Genomic DNA, 13,648 nt, shown 5'->3' on the forward strand with positions numbered 1-13,648 from the left:
GGCCACGGTCACGCAACCGCAGCACAGTGACAGGCATTTTCCTCGCCCTGAGCAGCTGCCAGTGTTGCCTTCATCCTGTCCTGTGGCACCGAGGGACACCGGCATGTGCCAGGCTGCTGTGGTTTGAGGGACACCATTGCATCCTCTGCATGTTTCAGGCCCTCGCTTGATCCCAGGAAAAGGGGGATTGGAGGAATTTGCAGAGTTTTTATGGCTTCTGGCCTGTTTACAGAGAAGACCGTCTCTGGCAGTGGGTTCCCCAAACAGCCCCATACCGGCGCTGCTTTGGCCAGGATAAAGACATTCCTGTCATTCCCGGGAAAGGGCTTTCCAGACCCAGTCACGGCGGGTTAATTTTAACAGCCAGCCCTGCAGGATGTGCGAGCAGTGGCTTCTCAAGCCGGCCGGTTTCTCAGGGTGCTGGGGGTTACCCATTGCGGGACCCCTGGGTCGTTGTCGGTGTGGGCAGGGCGGGCTCTGCCTCACTCCTGCCGAGCTCATTGCTGCTGAGCAGCCTCTTTCTGCGCTGAGGGACTGGCTTTATGGAGAGAAATTCCAGCCGGCTGCTGGAGTGCTGAGCCGTAATTGTTTCCTTATGGGTGGCTCTTGACCAACACCGTCCAGAGCAGCGGGGGCATCATCAGCGTAGGATCAAGACTACTTTTCTGGCAGGAGGGGGAAGAGGTGGCTCAGGCTGAAACCCTTGCTCCAGATGAGCGTCATTGCACTGCGAGGGGTAGGGAGGTTTATTTGGGTTCAGCCTGGCACCCCCAGATCACGGGAGGCTGGGACTGGGGCCTTGGGATGGCTGTGGGAAGGGTTTGTCTGCTGACAGGCCATGTGTTTCCCGTGGCTCCATGATAATCGAGTGCACGGACACATTTCAGAGCTGTCGTATGTCTGCTGCGGAGGGACTTCACCCTCCAGCACATCCCGGAGGGTCAGGAAGGCAACGGGAGTCAAACACCCTTTGGGGAGAGGCAGCATTCCCCCGGCCCCTCCAGAGGTCTGGGACTGTCCCCGGGCATCCCAAGGCATCTCCAAGTGCAGTGTCCTCACAAAGTCCCTCGGGCTCTCCTGCTCCTCACCCAGAACCCCAAGATAATCCCTGCGGGTTCCTGCGCCGTCACGGGAGCAAACCCGGTGCTGCCCCCACCAGCTCCGCATCTCCGGGTATCCCTGGGGTTTCCCTCCGCTGTAGTCCTGGGGCCCCCGGTGTTGCTCCCCGATCCCTCCCCCCGCCCCAAGAGCATCCCCGAGAACCACCGGGGCTGCTCCCCTCTCCGTCATCCCCGCGCCTTCTCCGGGCTGCCCGCAGCGGCTCCCGGAGCATCCCCGGGGCCGACCCCGCTCGTCCCCCCCGCCGCCCGCAGCCCCCGGCCCCGCGGCGGGCGGCGCATGTGCCGCGCAGCGCCCGCCCCGCCCCGCCCCCGCCAGCGCCCCGGGCCGGAGCTCCCCGCGCCCCGCTCCGCTCCGCGCCCCGCTCCGCGCCGCTGCCGGGGGCCGGCGGGTCCGCGCAGCGCCCGCGGAGGGCGAGAGGGAGGGAAGGAAGGAGGCAGGGGGGCGATGCCCCGCCCGGCTCCGCCGCCGCTCCGCCGCCGTGCCCCCCCCCGCCGCCGCCCGGGCGCCGCCCGCCCCCCGCCGCCGCTGAGCCTGGCCCGCCGCCGCGGCCTCCCCCGGCGGCGCCGCCCGCCCCGGGCTGCCGCAGCGCCGCGATGGAGACGGCGGAGAAGGAGTGCGGAGCCCTCGGCGGCCTCTTCCAAGCCATCATCAACGACATGAAGGTAGGGGATCTTCCCCCCCCCGCCCTGCCGCCCCGCACCCCGGTTTTGCCGGTCGTGACAGCGCTCCCTCCGCACCGATCCCCCATCGCCCGGCTTCCCCGGGCAGCCCCCGCGCTGCCGCCGCCGGTGCCGGTCCCGCGGCGGGTACTGAGGCTCTGCTGCCCGGCCGCGAGATGGGGATTGGAGCGCCGCATCGGGTGTCGGAGCCCGAGCATCAGCCTCGCTGCGAGTGTCGGGGTTCCACATCGGCTGTCGGAGCCCGGCACGGGTTTGCCAGGGCGCCACATCAGCCCTTTACTGGGCATCGGAGCCCTGGAGATCGCAGCCCTCCATCATCTCCATATCCACCGTCGGATATTGGAGCTCCATCCTGGGGATTGCAGCCCCACATCATCCCCAGATCCGCCACTGGCTATTGGAGCCCCATTCTGAGTGTTGCAGCCCTGTATCTGCCCTGTTATCCTTCGCTGGGTATCAGAGCACTGTCGAGGTCTCGCACTGGGTGCCAGAGCCCCACATCAAGCCCACAATGTGCATGGGAGCCCTGCACTGAGCATTGGAGCCCGTACTGGGGATCCTGGCTCCGTATCAGCCCTGTATCCGTCCCCAGGTGCCGGAGCCCCTTGTCGGGTGACACAGACCAGGCATCACTGCCCCTTGCCAGGTACCATTGGCACTGCCGCCCGTTTCAGGCATCGTGTTGTCCCTGCCCCCCCACCCCATGCCCAGCCTGGATTTCTGCTGGACCCAGTGGGGTTGACACCAGTGGAACAAAAATGTCCCCCAGCTCCTTGATCCCATTTCCTAACCCGGGAAGAGGATATTGCCTCCACCCTCCCTGGGAGCAGGATGGGGCCATGTTTAAAAAAAAAAACCAAACCTTTTTGTTTGTTTGTTTTAATTTAAAAAAAAATAAAAATAAAAAATGCTAGGGGGCATTTCTGACTAGGGGCTGAGTGGTGACAAGGAGACCAGCCATGTTTCTTCATCTCGGGAGGCCGAAATTCCCACAGCCAGTTCCAGCGCTGGGGTTTAGCCCTAGTCATTTTTGGGAGGCAAAAGCTCTCTTCTTCCTCCTCCTCCTCTTCCTCTCTTCATGCTGCAGACCCGTCCAGACAATGCTGTCATTGCCAAAGCAGGGGAGGGGGGATAAAAAAAAATAAAAGCCTTGCTGGGAAGATTAACCCCTTAGAGGGGCAGTGGTGTCTCTGCAGCCAGGACTCTGCCTCAGGGCTGGGAAAAAAGCTCCAGGGAGAAAATCCCAACTCTCTCCAGGGCAGTGGGATCCAGGGCTGTTGGGAAACGGGCGCTGGGGTGATCAGCTCCCTCCTCCAAATGCCTTCACCCCAGCCACCCTCTCCAGGCAGCCTGGATGAGTCCTACACTCCCATGGGGGAGGTGGGGGCAGCCTCTGCCTCAGTTTCCCCATTCCCTTGCTGAGATTTCAGAGGGGATAAGCCAGCCCAGAGCTGTCATCTCCCAGTGACATGCCCAGCACCATCCGGATGTGGTTGGACTGGGAACTCCTCACCCGAGGAGACTGGGCTGGATTCAGTTTCATGCCCTGTGAAGGTGGGAAAGATGAAAGAAAAATGATGAAAAAGAATGAAAGCCCCACCACACTCCAGCTGGGGCTCAGCTCGTGCCCTGCACGGCCCCAGCCGAGTGCCAGTGGCACCTGAGGGTGTGCTGTCCCCGTCTTCCAGCCACGTGGGTGTCCTGGCACGGGCACTGGGGGACGAGTAACTCTCTGCCTGAGGAACTGCCGGCATTGAAGGGCAGTGATGTGCTTATGGTCCTGTGCCTGGGACCCCTGTTCTGGTCACAGGGCAGGAGGACCTTATTTTGGTGGTGGATGGCGTTTTCAGCACCCCTTGGCCTGAAGTAGGGAGAATTTGTTTGCTGGTGACCGTCCCTGAGCTGGCTTCATTCCTTTGCCTCTCCCCTCGTGCTCAGTGTCCCTGAATGACCTTGGCATGTCCTTGTCCCTATTGTCCTCTTCCCCATCCTCCTCATGCCTGGCACCACGGGGATTTGAGGGCATCACGGGGATTTGAGGGCATCACAACCTGCTCCCTTCTACAGGGGAGCCTCACTTGCCCTCCCTGGGTGGCCAAGGAAGGTGGCCTGGGGACAATGGCCCAGGAGTGGTGGCCCAGCCCTCTGGCAATGACAGTCCCTGGGGACCGACAACCAGGGGGTCAGCGCCACACATGGTGTGTGAAGTGGCATCCTCAAACCCTTTCTCTGCTGACTCATGAGGAAACAGGGGCTTTCATTGTCCCAAAAATCAATGCTGGGCTGGTCTCATGCTCCCTCAGTGCAAACCTTGTCCCCAAAGCTGCCACCAAACCATAGTGCCCATGGGGATGTGTGGTGATGTACATGTCCCAGCCTGGTGGCTGCCCTAGGGGAGTTTACAGACGCCTGTCACTGCTTGGATGGTGACAGCACCAGGATTTTGTCATTGGGACAACAGGACCAGGATTGACCTTGCTAAGATAGCAGCACCGGCACGGCTTCACCGGGATAATGACACCAGGACTGGCCCTACTGGGATGGCATTGCTGGGACGGTGGCACTGGGACCGGCTTCACTGGAGCAGCGTTGGAATGGCCTTGCCAGGATGGTGGCACCTGGATAGCTTCACTAGAATGATGGCACCGGTACTGGCCATGCCCGGCTGGCACTGGGGTGGCCTTGTCAAAACAGCGCCAGGATTAACCTCACCAGGACAACGTGGACTGGCCTTGCTGGGGTGGTGACGCTGGGATAGCCTCACTCTGTGCTGGATCGGGATCAGCCTTGTTGTGATGGCACCAGGATGGCCTTGCTGGCATGGTGCTGCAGCTGGCATTACTGGGAGAGTCCTCACTGGAACGGCAGCAGCGTGCTGTGCTGGGACTGGCTTCACTGGGACAGCACAGAGTCTTGTGAGACGGTGGCACTGGGACGGCCTCGCTGGGATGGTGGCAGCAGCACAGCCCTGGGACGGCCTCGCTGGGACGGTGGCACTGGGACTACCCTGAGATGATTCACCGGAACGGTTGCACCAGGACAGCCCTGGAGCAGCCTCGGCACAAGGGCAGCGGGAGTGGTCTTGCACAGATGGCCTTGCCGGGATGGCAGCAGAGTGGCCTCGTTGGGACAGCACTGCGGTGGCCTCCCAAGCACCTGTGCCCTCTCCCTGTCCCCACACAACTGCCCCATTCATGGCTTCAGGGACCCCGACCTCCCTCCCTGCCCCGTCAGTCTCTGGGCTCAGGGGAGGTGAGGATGGGGCTCCCATCTGTGGGACTGGAGCTCTCCATGATGGTGGGTTTGGCCATCAGTGCTCTGGGGGGAAGCTGCAGGTGCTGCGGGTGTCTCCTCTACTGCTGCCCAGAGTCTTAAAGATTTTTCATTCTGTGCCCTCAAATTTCCAAACCTATAACCCACCTTGACCCCCCTGAGGAAGAGATCACTCAAAATCCTGAGGTCTCCATGGTCTGTAAGTTTGGGTGGAAAGGGAAAACAGCAGGAGGGAAAAGAGTTGTGCTCAGCCTTTATGATCCATCAGAGAAGCTATTGAGCTGCCCGGCCTCTCTGCACCAGTGCAGGGCGGACCTGCCCCGACCGGAGAAGCAGTGCAGGGGATGAGGGGCCCTGTCTCTCACCATCACCCTTCCTTCTTGCAGAGCTCCTACCCCATATGGGAGGATTTCAACTCGAAGGCCACCAAGCTGCACTCCCAGCTCAGGTGAGTGACCACAGAGGGGGAGGGACATGGGGGTCCCTCCTCCTCGTGGCACATCCCAGTATATCCCACACCCACTGAGTGTGTCCCTCCTCGCTCTCTCCACCTCAGGACCACGGTGCTGGCCGCAGTTGCCTTCCTGGATGCCTTCCAGAAAGTGGCTGACATGGCCACCAACACCCGAGGTAGGGTCCTCTCTCCTGGGGGTGGGTGTCCCCAGGCTTGTCTGAGCAGGGGACAGGTGGTGAGTGTCCCCTGTGGCATGTCCCCTGCCCACATTTCTGCAGTGGACTTCAAGCAGCAGCTTCACCATCCACAGGGAGATGTCCAACCTGTTCCCACACGTAGGTGGAACGTTCCCTGGGAAGTAGCATTGGAAAGATGGAGTGGGGAGGGGGAAGGAGGTGGGCACCCGTGTGGGTGCTGCTCCTCACCACCTGTGGGTGCTTAGCCACATTTTCTGGTGGGGCTGGGACCCAGGGTGGCTCAGCCCCACACTAGGGTCTCCTGCACCCATCTCTGCCCCCTGGGATGCACAATCCACAATTCCTTGTCCTTGGCACCCACCTGGGGAGATCCCAGAGGGGTCCTGGCTGCTCTGGGGGTCTCCAGGGAAGGGGAATTAGCTAGAGTCCAAGCTCGCCTGTTTTGGGGACAGACCCCAACTCGCCAGAGGTGACTGTAGAGCCAAGGCTGCATGTGGGGTCCCCCATACTGCTGGGGAGTGAGGGGGAAGGATCCCCAGACCCTCTCCGGGTGCCCGCTGGCAATGAGGAGCCACTTCCCACCGCTTGGCTTCTGCCAAGCAGATGGTCCCGGGCTGGTTTGCAGACTGGCGGCATCCAGGCCATCTGGAGCCATGCGAGGAGGAGGAGGAGGAGGAGGTGGAGGCAGCAGCTTGAGCCAGGATCAGCTTTGCCTCCAAACCCACTAGCCCAGTGCACCAGAGGGATTAGGGCTCCCCCAGCTCCCTGCCAGCCCGGGCAGCCAAAGCAAGGAGGAGGCACAGGGGCAGTGCTGGGGACAGCTGGGGACCAGCCCCCCAGGAGTCAGTGTCACCCTGTAGTGCTGCTATACCTGCAGGGCTTTTTGAGAGGGCGGGAGGCAGAGCAGCGCCATGGGGAAACTGAGGCACGGGGTGGGGGCTGGCTGCTGGCCTTGCACGCAGTGCATGAGAATCGGATTAGAAGCAGCAGGAGCTGGGATAAGAGCATTAGGGGCTGGATTAGGAGACTTCCCCCAGTGCAGGAGAAGGCCCTGGCCCATGGGTTCCCCTATTTCCATAGCACTGGGGGACTGAGTGGCATCCAAAACTCCTGCAAAAGGGAGGGAGATGTTTTTGGAGGCTTTTTTAGCGGAGAGAAAGGCTGAACGTCGCTCCTTAGTTTGCACCCGAGGATTTTTGATTGCCGTTTTTCCTGGGATTTGCCAGCAGCACTGCCGCCATGTGGCCATCCTCAGACTCCAGCGTTAACAGCGCTTTCGGCTAAAAAGGGTGCTCCTGCTGTCTGCTGCTCGCAAATATCCTCTCCCCACGAGGAGTTTGGACTCCCTTTTTATCCACTCGAGATTGTGCCTGGAGGTTTGGGACAGGGCTGACTGCCTGGAACTAAGCCAGGGTACCTCATCTTTTCCCTGCCTTGGCCCCCCCAGTGCCAAATTTAAGACAAACCAGGAAAAAATAGGAGTGGGTTCTAATTTCAAAGCCTCCAGAAGAGATGTTTAGTGTTTCACGTATTAGCTAGTGAATGATGATTTATTTATTTTGTGGATTTATCATGAGGAAAAAAAACAAGCCACCCCCTGTGTAGTGTCCCCAATGCCCGGTGCATCCCGGCGCTGATCATCCCTGTCACGAGCCACCACCCTGCTCCCACTGCACAGACCGGGCTGGATCTGGCGTGGGGGTGTCCCTGCCCCTCGTCAGCGGCACTTTGCTCCCCACCAGGTGCCACGAGGGACATCGGCTCGGCGCTGACCCGCATGTGCATGCGGCACCGCAGCATCGAGGCCAAGCTCCGCCAGTTCACCAAGTAAGCGGGACCAGGATCGGCTTTGCCTCCAAACCCACAGGCGCTGGTGACACGGCCTGGACAGGCTCAGCCCTTGCTGAAGAAGGGGATGCCGGATGTTGGCCGGGCATGGGATGGGGGAGTGGCTCCCCTCTGGCTCTGGCGCTCTCCCACCCTCTCTGCTTCTCTCTCCCTGCTCCAGCGCCCTCATGGAGAGCCTGATAAACCCTTTGCAGGACAGGATTGAGGACTGGAAGAAAACTGCCAACCAGCTGGACAAGGACCATGCGAAAGGTACGGGGCAGACGGGGCGGAGCCGTGCAGGGTGGCTGCGCTGCCGGGCAGGGGTCCCCTCTGACAGCGCTTCTGCACCCCCAGAGTACAAGCGAGCACGCCACGAGATCAAGAAAAAGTCCTCTGACACCCTCAAGCTCCAGAAAAAGGCTCGCAAAGGTGAGAGGGGGTCTCCTGGAGGGTGCCCCCACCAGCCCCTCCGCAGCACCCCCAGCCAGGGCCGGTACCCGGCTGTGGCACTGCCAGCCGGGGGGTGGGCGCTAGGGGGGTCCTGCTGCCCCCCCGTAGAAAGGGAGGTGCCGGCACGGCCCCGGGGGCGGCGAGGAGGCGGGGCACGCGCCCCAGCCTTCGGCCTCTTTTCACACGTTTTCTCTGTCTCCTTCTCTCTTCCCTCCCCTCCACATCCTTCCTGTAGAGCTACTTGGTAAGTGAACTTCTGCCCCCCACCACCGGCCCCCTCTCTGCTTCCTCATCTACTCCCCCCAAGTCTCCCCGGCCTCTGTCTGTCTGTCCGTCCGTCCGTCCGCTCCCTGTTCCCACCCTCACCCTGCTTTTAGCTTAGCTTAGCCTGCACCCCATATCCTGAGGCGATGCCAGCCCCAGCGTGTGGCAGCCCAAGGGGTCCTCTGGTCCCAAGTGCCAGGGATGGGATGGGGTGGCAGAGGAGCCCCCTGCCCAGGGCTGCTGTGGGGTGAGAGTGCTCCTGGACCTTCCAGGGATATGGACACAATGGGAGACCTATGGTATCTGCTGGAATGTGAGGATGGGGTGACATCCCCAAGCCGGGGGAGCGGCCTCGGCTTGGCACCGCCAGCAGACTGGGGAGGGTGTCAGGGGAGCCCAGCGCTGACAGTGCCCCGTGTCACAGGGAAGGGGGACCTGCAGCCCCAGCTGGACAACGCGCTGCAGGACGTCAATGACATGTACCTGCTGCTGGAGGAGACGGAGAAGCAGGCGGTCCGCAAAGCCCTCATCGAGGAGCGGGGCCGCTTCTGCACCTTCATCACCTTCCTGCAGCCCGTGGTGGTGAGTGCTGGGGGCTGGGAGGGTCAGGGGTTGTTCCTTCTGCCCAGCGGGTGCCGATGCTCTCTCTTGTCTACCCTCAGAACGGGGAGCTGACCATGCTGGGTGAGATCACCCACCTGCAGGGCATCATCGAGGACCTGGTGGTGCTCACCGCTGAGCCCCACAAGTTGCCCCCCGCCAGTGAGCAGGTCAGTAGGGGCAAGCCAGGGGTCAGGGGAGCAGGGGAGCATCTTTTGGGGGGGACTTAGACCCCATCTTTCCTGCAGGTGATCAAGGACCTGAAGGGCTCTGACTACAGCTGGTCCTACCAGACGCCCCCGTCGTCACCCAGCAGCTCCAGCTCCCGCAAGTCCAGCATGTGCAGGTATGGTGAGGTGGGCTCCACACCCAACCACAGCCAGGAAATCCAGCCCTCTTCGTTAACCTCAGTGGGTTAATGATGCTTACGGCCTTTGGGGATGCTCACAAGGTGCATGTCCACCTTCTCATGTCCATATGGGCAAGTGGCTCCCAGTAATTGGAGGAATTGGTCTTGGCGCACTGGGCAGGGCCGGTGGATCTCTGGGGCAGGATGGGGCCCCGACACACGCCCTGTCCTCAGGGGTCTGGGGATGATGTGTGCTGTGCATGGGTGTATGGGGGCAAGCATACCATCTCTGTCATGTCCACCAGCCTGTTCCCTGCCACAGGGCCACCCCAGGAGGCAAAGGGACACCCCCCAGGAGGACTACATGCCTCAGTTTCCCCGGGTTGGGATGTGTGGCAGGGCGCTGGCCATCCTGCCACCTCGGAACCTCTGTCTTAAATTATCTTTTCCTTCCTTTGTCCTCCCCACCGGCGTGTCCCCGTCCCCCCGGCGCCCCCCCAGCAGCGTTAGCAGTGCCAAGGGTGGCATGGCGTGGCCCGGCGGGGCTCAGACCTGCTCACCCAGTTCCACCTATCGCTACCGCAGCCTGGCGCAGCCCCCCGCCGCCGCCACCCGCCTCTCCAGCGTCTCCTCCCACGACTCCGGCTTCATCTCCCAGGACGCCGCTTATTCCAAACCGCCTTCCCCCATGCCCTCGGACATCACCAGCCAGGTACAGGGAGGGTGGTCCATGCTGCCGCCCTCCATGCCTCAGTTTCCTCTTCCATGGAATGGGTGGGTGGTGCTGGGTGCAGCACAAGTGTCCAGTGTAGAGGTGATCAGACCCACCCTCAGAAGGATTTCCATCTGTGTTGGCATCATGGGAGATAAATGCTGGGAATACTGAGGGTGACTGCCACATTTTGGGGCATCCTGGGCCGCACGGCAGAGAAACCCCATCCGTGAATTCCACCAGGGATGAGGCACAGGTATCCCTCTCCCTGTGCCAGGAGAACAGGGTGTTTCCCAGTCACCGCAGCCCCATAATACCCACCAGGCAGCATGGGGCACAGCTTCCCCTCCATGCTGCACAATCCCCAGTGCCAAGGATGCTCCAGGATCCCCAGGGAGTTGCCATTCCCACCTGTCCACGCTAACCTGGCACCATCCACCCAGCAAGGTCCCCACTCCCCAAAATACCTGTTGGCTTTGCATGGCTTGGGATGAGAAGGGGGAAGGCCTGGGGCAATGCACCATCCCAGCTCTTGACCCCTCTGCCAAGGTCGTATCCTGCTCGCCGTCCTGCATCCACCGCCAGAGGGGAGGAGGGCTGGGGGCCTCGCTCAGCCGGGGGAGCTGTGGGTGCTGCTCTAACTGGGGTCCCGGCTCTGGCTTTGCTTGCTAACCGCCTCTTCTCTCACCTTCCGGCTCTCGGCTCGTCACGGCACAGCAGAAGTCCTCCAGCTCGGCGTCCTCAGAGGCATCCGAAACCTGCCAGTCAGTTAGCGAGTGCAGCTCCCCCACCTCGGTTAGTCCTTGCCATCCCACCAGGGTTACATTTCACACGTGGTTCCCCCCTCACTTCATGGGGTTCAGCCCCCAGTCCCTCCCCTCCCTTCCCGCACGGGGCAGAGCATCCTGCGCAGCGCCCGTGGCTTGACCCGGGGATCGTCGGCTTGAGACCCCTCCTGCCACGCTCCTGCTGCCGGTGTCACCAGCGTGACCCGCGTGCCTTGCCCGTTGCAGGACTGGTCCAAGGCCAGCCCCTATGACCAGCCGGTGGTCCCTACCCTGCAGCGGCGCAAGGACCGCGTGGAGCACCTGCGGGAAGCCGAGATGGGCTCTCCCGCTGGGGGATACCCAGGCGTCGGCGCCGAGGAGGCTCCCAGGCCCCGGATGTCGCCGGCTACAATTGCCGCCAAGGTACCGGCTGCTGCAGGGAGGGAACAGAGGTGGGGGGCTCCTGGGGACTCCCAAAGGAGGAACCAGGGTGCTGATAGTGCCCCTTGCCCCAGCAGCATGGGGAGGAGGTGTCCCCTGCCGCCAGCGACCTGGCCATGGTCTTGACCCGTGGGCTGAGCTTGGAGCACCAGAAGAGCAGCCGGGACTCGCTGCAGTACTCCAGTGGCTACAGCACGCAGACCACCACCCCCTCCTGCTCTGAGGACACCATCCCTTCCCAAGGTACTGGCACCAGGGGTACCCGGGGCCGCCTGGAACGGCACTTGGAGTGGGGAAGTGCACAGCAAAGTGTGCTCTGGGTGTCACAGCATCGGGCTGCGGTCATGCTGTGTAGGGGCTGGTGGGGTGCCACAAATAACCACAGCTTTTCCTGGTTATTTGGGTGTTAGCTGGGACTCAGGGGGTGCAGTTGTGCCAGGAAGTGCCATAACAGGTTATGGTTTGTGGTGATGTGTCTGTGTGCAGGGGTTGAGTACAGGTGGAGATGGTGGCAGATGGTAGGTGATGGCAACAGAGTCATAGTTGGAGATCAAATAACCACATCTTTCATGATGTTGGCGTGATAATGGCTGAGCCAGTTACGAGCACGTGGTGGTGACAGTGGAGACTGGCTGTGATCATGTTGTGATGGCTGTGCTTGGGGTGGTTGTGATGGTGACAGTTGGGTTTGGTTGTGATTTCAGTGTGAAGTTTGGGGCGATTGAGGTTTCCTTCCAGTGATGATGTTTGGTTTTGATGGTGAGCGTGTCGTGCCAGCAGTGACTGGGACAGCAGCGGTTGTGTGACAGTCGTGGCAGCTGAATTTGTTTGTTGTTGTGCTGTGATGGAGGTGGCTGGGGCTGGCTTTGATGGCACGGTTGTGCTTGGCTACCCACTGCCTCCCCAGCCTCACTGACGGTGCTGCTCCCTCCCCAGGCTCCGACTACGACTGCTACTCGGTGAACGGTGACGTGGAGTGTGACCCCCAGAGCGATTTCGACAAGTCTTCCACCATCCCACGCAACAGCAACATCGCCCAGAACTACCGGCGGATGATCCAGACCAAGCGTCCCGCCTCCACCGCCGGGCTGCCCACGGGCACCAACCTCCCGGCCGGCACCACCCCGGGGGTGGCCACCATCCGCCGCACGCCCTCCACCAAGCCCTCGGTCCGCCGTACGCTCTCCAACGCTGGCCCCATCCCCATCCGACCCCCCATCGTCCCCGTGAAGACCCCCACAGTGCCCGACTCCCCCGGCTACGCCGGCCCTACGCGGGTGGGCAGCGAAGAGTGCGTCTTCTACGCCGACGACGCCTCCCCGAACCCCCTGGATTTTGCCAAAGCTTCGCCCAAGCGGCTGAGCCTTCCCAACACTGCCTGGGGTGGCGGTGCCATGGAGATCTCTGTCTACCCTGGGGCCAGCCAGCACCTCTCCGCCGAGGAAGAGGAGGACCAACAGTTGGCTGCCAACCGGCATAGTTTGGTGGAGAAGATTGGGGAGCTGGTGGCCGGCGCCCACGCCCTGGGGGAAGGCCAGTTCCCCTTCCCCACCGCCCTCGTGGGCTCCGGCCCCGGCGAGGAGACGCCCGCGCCGCCCCCGGCCGCCTCCATGGACCCCCCGGCCGAAGACATGCTGGTGGCCATCCGGCGTGGGGTGCGCCTGCGCAGGACCGTCACCAATGACAGGTCGGCCCCGCGGATATCGTGATGACGCCCGGCCAGCGGGGACGTGCCCGCCCTGGCCGATGGACCCCCAGGGCAACAGCTGCCCCTCCCTGGGAGCCCCCACCCGCCGGCACCCGCTGCCCTGCCCCTCCCTGGTGCCCTCTGTTTCCTGCCCCTCTGGCTCCTCCTGCCCTGCCCTCTCCCTACATCCCTCCTTCACTTGCCCTCTTTCTGCTCTTTTTCTCGCTTTCTCCTTTTTCCTATTTTTTCTGCTTTTTTCCTTTGTTCTTTTATGTCGCTTTTCCTTTTCTTATTTTCTTCATTCTCCCATTTTTCTTCTCTTCCTCCTTTTCTTTCCCTTTCTTTTTAACTCTTTTCCTTTCTTTTTCTCCTCCCTTCTATTTTCCTCTTTTTTTTCCTTTCCTTTTTTTTCAGCTCTTTCCCTTTGTTTCTCTTTTCCTTTTCCCCTCTCGCTTTCCCTCTCTCTGTTTTCTTTCCCCCGGGGCAGGCAGGTGGCCCCAGCCGCAGCAGGAGAGGACGGTGCCAGCAGGGCTGTGGCAGCCACGGAGCACCGGGAGCACCAGGAGTGGGGGCCCCTGGTCCCAGTCCCCCCAGCTGCCTGCTTGGGGCCGGCACAGCTCAGCCTCATTCCGGGGAGCAGAAGAAATGGGCTGGAGGTGCAGGGGGGGGAAGAAGAAGTGGGGGATGTGTGAGAGGGTGGGGGGCTGGGGGTGGAGGCACTGCACTCCCCTCTGTCTCGGGGGGACGTCGGGGTGCAGGGACTGAGGATGCTGAACCTCCACTTACCCCCCCTCACCAGGATCGCTCGGGACCCCCCGCAAG

At 61.9% G+C, this 13,648-nt stretch overlaps 1 protein-coding gene across 8 annotated transcripts; it reads left to right on the forward strand.

Moving 5' to 3' along the window:
* Positions 1-1,669: 1,669 nt before the first annotated feature.
* On the forward strand, positions 1,670-13,502 carry MTSS2 (MTSS I-BAR domain containing 2). 8 transcript variants are annotated; one of them, XM_058422075.1, is made up of 14 exons: positions 1,670-1,784; positions 5,462-5,518; positions 5,627-5,705; positions 7,469-7,553; positions 7,735-7,826; positions 7,911-7,985; positions 8,695-8,852; positions 8,933-9,040; positions 9,119-9,216; positions 9,721-9,931; positions 10,649-10,726; positions 10,945-11,121; positions 11,217-11,382; positions 12,076-13,502. In XM_058422075.1, the coding sequence occupies exons 1-14, from the start codon at positions 1,716-1,718 to the stop codon at positions 12,846-12,848; spliced, it is 2,226 nt and encodes a 741-aa protein (XP_058278058.1). In that variant the 5' UTR covers positions 1,670-1,715; the 3' UTR covers positions 12,849-13,502. The 8 variants fall into 8 exon arrangements, with proteins under 8 accessions (XP_058278058.1, XP_058278059.1, XP_058278060.1 ...); XM_058422076.1 differs by having other exon boundaries at positions 10,652-10,726; XM_058422077.1 differs by having other exon boundaries at positions 9,724-9,931.
* The last annotated feature ends 146 nt before the right edge of the window (positions 13,503-13,648 follow it).

The sequence above is a fragment of the Hirundo rustica genome, chromosome 11 (assembly GCF_015227805.2).
Source record: "Hirundo rustica isolate bHirRus1 chromosome 11, bHirRus1.pri.v3, whole genome shotgun sequence".
In the NCBI taxonomy this organism is placed as follows: Eukaryota; Metazoa; Chordata; class Aves; order Passeriformes; family Hirundinidae; genus Hirundo; species Hirundo rustica.